This window comes from Ailuropoda melanoleuca, chromosome 8, assembly GCF_002007445.2.
Source record: "Ailuropoda melanoleuca isolate Jingjing chromosome 8, ASM200744v2, whole genome shotgun sequence".
Taxonomy (NCBI): Eukaryota; Metazoa; Chordata; class Mammalia; order Carnivora; family Ursidae; genus Ailuropoda; species Ailuropoda melanoleuca.
Window position 1 is genome coordinate 57,268,570 of NC_048225.1, and position 5,021 is coordinate 57,273,590.

The 5,021-nt window shown below is 37.3% G+C and overlaps 1 protein-coding gene across 1 annotated transcript; it reads left to right on the plus strand.

Moving 5' to 3' along the window:
• The first annotated feature begins 1,481 nt into the window (after positions 1 to 1,481).
• LOC100475026 (olfactory receptor 52J3) lies at positions 1,482 to 2,417 on the plus strand. Its single transcript, XM_002930702.3, has one exon. It carries the CDS (start codon positions 1,482 to 1,484, stop codon positions 2,415 to 2,417), a length of 936 nt encoding a protein of 311 aa, XP_002930748.1.
• Positions 2,418 to 5,021: the final 2,604 nt, after the last annotated feature.

A 5,021-nucleotide genomic window follows, 5' to 3' on the forward strand; every position in this document is an offset into this window, starting at 1 on the left:
GCTCCTGACCAAGAGTGAGGTCTTTGATGACAACTTCTAGTACATTCTTCACTCAGGACTCAGTAATAGGAAACGCGGGGATTGTTTTAGTATTTAGTAATTCTTATTCTCTCTGACAACTGCAAGGTAGTAAAGATAATGGCCTTTCATGGCAGTAGAAAAATCCAAGTTAGGACAGGACCATAGCTGAAAATAGGCTCGAAAAGGAAACACCGAAGGAGGCAGCTGGGAACTAAGAGTCCTGGAAGGGGGACATTGGCATCTTCTTACTACCATAATAGGACCTCGATTAGCCAGTTGGTCAGTATTCCTAAAGATCTTCAAGAAGATACACTTATCACAATTTTGTTTTTTTCTTTTCTTCAATTACCCTCAATTCAGAGAGACTGAACTTTTTATTCTTTCTTTCATTCCCTCTTTCCTATTTTTCACCTGTCTTCCCATGTTTCTTCCCTTTTTCTTTTCCTCATGCCTTACTGCTTCCCTAAAGTTTTCTCCTCATTCCTTGTTTTGTCTGATTTTCTCTGTTAAACATGAATTATCAGAGATGGGGTAAGACCCCCCCTGGATATTGCTCAGGGTAAGATTAAAACCTTACTAATTATTCCTGACCAGGGAGAGCTCTGTCCATGATCAGTTCTCCCCTCAAACACCTTTATTTCAACTTATCTGACCACTATTTCTCTTGGATGTTCCCCTTGTATAGAGCAGGTCAAAACCCTTAGTTGCCTTATGTTCAAGTTCTCTTTATTGCCTTATGCTTCACTATGATCTAAGCGACAAAGGGATTCACACTATCCTAGTAAGAAATGTTGGGGGTCTAAAGCTCTTGTTGAATGCCTGTGCCTGTCTGTTTAAGCTCTGTTTAACAATGTTTATCTACAAATGTTTACTGAATGCTTTAGTGAGGAAGACCTGTTGGTTTGGAAGGTGACATTTTAAATTTGAATGCATGTGAAAATTAGTATGAAATAAAACACACTGAAGGCATCTAACATGTAAGGTATCCCTGTATGTGTATAGATTTTCTATCTGTGTTTCTGTATGTCAGTGTGGCTGTGTGTATATATCTATGCATTTTAGTCTTTGCCTTTATTTGTTGTTTGTCCTCAACATCCTCAATTGGGGAAGGCATTGTATTATGTATTAATCCAGATACCACTCTTCACTCATAAGAAAAAGTACCAGAATATAGAATATTTTGGTTCAGAACTGCGTAAGATATTATATTACCTCTAAGCATTGACCATGCTAGTAATCATCATAAATGATGCGTCCCTTGAATTTAATTGTGTCCAGTATCAGGAATCTTGCTTTTGGTAAATCCAGTATAAGAAAACAGGTAAGAAACAGTATCACTGCATTGTCTTGCACTGCAATAAAACAAAACTAGTTTGAAATAATATGAAACTATTTTTGTGCTTTTTTATTTTTCTTCTAGGAATGGACCATACATATCTCCTATCCCAGCCAAATCCAGAATGCCCCAACAAAATATAACCATGGTCCATCCATCCACATTTTTTCTTTTAGGCATCCCAGGGCTTGAGACTGCCCATGCCTGGATCTCATTGCCCTTCTGTTGTATTTACCTTATGGCTCTTATTGGCAATATCACAATCTTGATAGTCATATGGACAGAAAGAACCCTCCGGGATCCAATGTTCTTCTTTCTTGCCATTCTATCAGCCATAGATCTGGCCCTCTCCACAACCTCGGTACCACGAATGTTGGGTATCTTTTGGTTTAACGCTCATGAAATTGGCTTTGGAGCTTGTGTGGCCCAGATGTTTCTCATACACACCTTCACAGGAATGGAGTCTGCTGTTCTGCTGGCGATGGCCTTTGACCGCTATGTAGCCATCTGTGCCCCCCTCCACTATACAACCATCCTGACAGTCCGAGTGCTGTCAGGAATTGGAGGGGGTGTTGCACTGAGTGCAGTTGTGCTCACACTGCCCATGATCTACCTTGTCCACCGTCTACCCTTTTGCAATGCCCGCATTATTGCCCACACCTACTGTGAGCACATGGGCATTGCCAAGTTGGCTTGTGCTAACATTCAGATCAATGCTATCTATGGTCTCTTTGTTGCTTCCTTCCTTGTTCTTGTCCTGGTGCTTGTTGGAATCTCCTATGGCTACATCCTCCATGCTGTATTCCACCTCAAATCACAAGAGGCCCGTCACAAGACACTGAGCACTTGTAGCTCTCATGCCGCAGTCATGTTTGTTTTCTATACACCCTCTCTCTTCTCCTTCCTCACTCACCGATTTGGCCAGAAAATACCCTCTTATGTCCACATTCTCGTTGCCAACATCTACGTGGTCCTTCCACCAGCCCTCAACCCCATCATCTATGGGGTAAGGACTAAGCAAATCAGAGAGTGTGTGATCAGGGTATTTACTGACAAGTAAGGAGCACTATGCTTCTTGATCTTTAGGGACGAGGAGCTGCCTGTAGTGACAATATTGACTCCACTTCCATATTAATACTTGAGATAAGCAGTTGCCAGTGTATTTGTCCATGTGAGAAAATGGTAATTGAAGCCTTGAAATGATATGCCATAATAAAAAATCCAAGCCTTGGGAAATAATTCCTAATTTAAGTCTGTTTTTAAGTTCTCATTAGTTCTGCTGAAGGGCTGCAGCTTCTGAGTGTGGTAGGTCACTATTCTTGAGGAAAAGAGAGAGCAGCAGACTTGCAGATGGGTCCCTATAATTTAATGTTTGAAAGTTTCCCTGATTCAACTTGGTGTTCATATAACATAACAGAATTCTGTGTGAAACGTCTACTGGTAAGTCTAAACTTATTCCAATGATCTATTGTAAACATTCAGATAAATTTTGGAGTATATAACATTACTGTAATATTCTTTTCAAGAATATTAAATTCAAAGAGTTTTTCACATTTATTTTCAAATTTCCTAATTTTTCCTATTTTCCCTCATGAAGATAATCTTAGGGAAATATCTCAAAAAGTTTTAAAAAACAATCAGCCCTTCCATCCACTCCCCCAAAAAGATGACATAAATATTAAATGTCAATCCACTCACAGGTAAATTAGAATTAAATAGAGAGCCTTGAGAGTGCAATTTTTATTCTTAATAAAGGAAAACTGATGTTTTAAATTCAAGTCCATCTGTTGGAGTTATTGGAACTTTTGGCAGTCATCTGTACAGCTTCCACGTGAATCTTCACTCTTGGAGTTTACCAACACCATTCTGTTGTGAACATAATGGGTTTCTAATAGAAACACATCCTATCATGGTAGATAAAGAACCTAGAAAATAATTTTTTAGAGTCAGCTTTGATTCATGTTTTGCTGGAATGTTGGCAGGTGAGCAGGAATCAGTTTGTTTTCAGAAGAAAACAAACTCCTGGGATAAAATGTAAGTTGATAATATTGGATATCTTGAACTAATTGCCATGGAGCTGTCTCAATGTTCTGTGTAGTCCCCTAGTTTAGAATAAATTTTTAGGCTCCAAGTGGATAGGAACCATAGATGCAATGGGATTTATACATCACTGCAGAGCTCAAGTAGCTTATCATTAATTAAAATTCAAAAATGGGAATCAGGTATCTAATACTACAGTGATATATGTAAGTGTGGGGAAACTTTTACAGCCCATTTTCTTAGATTTTAAAGTTTTCGTTGTTCCCAGTTCCTCCCAAATACTTTGACAAAGGCTTTAATGTATTTTTCAATGTGTTTGTAAGAGTACTTAATGAATATTCACTTCTTTATTATGTGGCTTTCACTTAAAGTAAAGTGAATTTATAATAATTTAAGAAAAATGAGTGTATAATAATATATGAAGATAAGGTACACATAATACGGGGTGATTCTTTACATTATTAAGTAATATGTTTCAATTTTTAAATTTAACAGTTCAATATAGTACAAACACCCAAAAGATTTTCATGGATTAGAAGCATTTATACCTCCTTTCTGGTCATTTTGCAAGTTTCATCTCTACCTAAATGTAAAGCCTTTTTTTTTTTTTAAGTAAAACTTCAAGAAAAAACTGAAGCTCTTACTCTAAAGATGTGTATTAGCCTGACTGGAATGTATTTCTCATCTCCAGCTCCCAGTTTGTTTTCATTTGCATTCAAGACAGACAAAAATGACTCAGCAGAAAAGTACTGAAAATACAATACTATACTGTCTTATACATAATAACTTCAGGTATACAGATTCTATAAAACCCTACAAGAATTCGCTTAAGGGGAGGGATGAACGATCCGTGTATCTTCTAGGAATGGCAGTTTAGAAGAGAACACTGACGTAAGGCAATCTTAAACTTTTTATAATACAGAAAACAATATAAGAGTAAATATACAGAGAGTAAAAGTAAAATTAATTCTCCAAGAATGTTGTCAGGTAAAAACTAAATAAAATAAACCAACCTATAGCACAAATGAAGAAAGTAATAATTAAAAGTGTGCCTTTAGTGAAAGTTTGACTTCTTCCTTGCTGATTTGATTGCTTTTTATTTGTGTCGTCTGATTGCTGAAGCTAGGACTTTCAGTACTACGTTGAACAGCAGTGGTGAGAGTGGACATCCCAGTTGTGGTCCTGACTCTAGAGGAAAAGCTCTCAGTTTTTCCCCATTGAGGATGATATTCACTGTGGGTTTTCATATATAACTTTTGCCATGTTGAGGTATGTTCCCTCTATCCTTCCTTTGTTGAGGGTTTTATCAGGAATGGATGTTGTGCTTTGTCAGATGTTTTTCTGCACCTATTGAAGGGATCATATGGTTCTTATCCTTTCTTTTATTAACATGGTATATCATGTTGATTGATCTGCAAATATGGAGCTTCCACTATTTGCAGATGACATGATACTCTATATAGAAAACCGAAAAAAACTCCACCAAAAAATTGATACACAAATTCAGTAAAGTTGCAGGATATAAAATCAATGTACAGAAATCTGTTGCATTTCTATACACCAATAATGAAGCAGCAGAAAGAGAAATCAAGGAGTCAATCCCATTTTACCTCACACCTGTCAG

Bases quoted from the DNA above. Each gene is read 5' to 3' on its own strand.
- LOC100475026 (XM_002930702.3), top strand. From the start codon at position 1,482: ATGCCCCAACAAAATATAACCATGGTCCATCCATCCACATTTTTTCTT.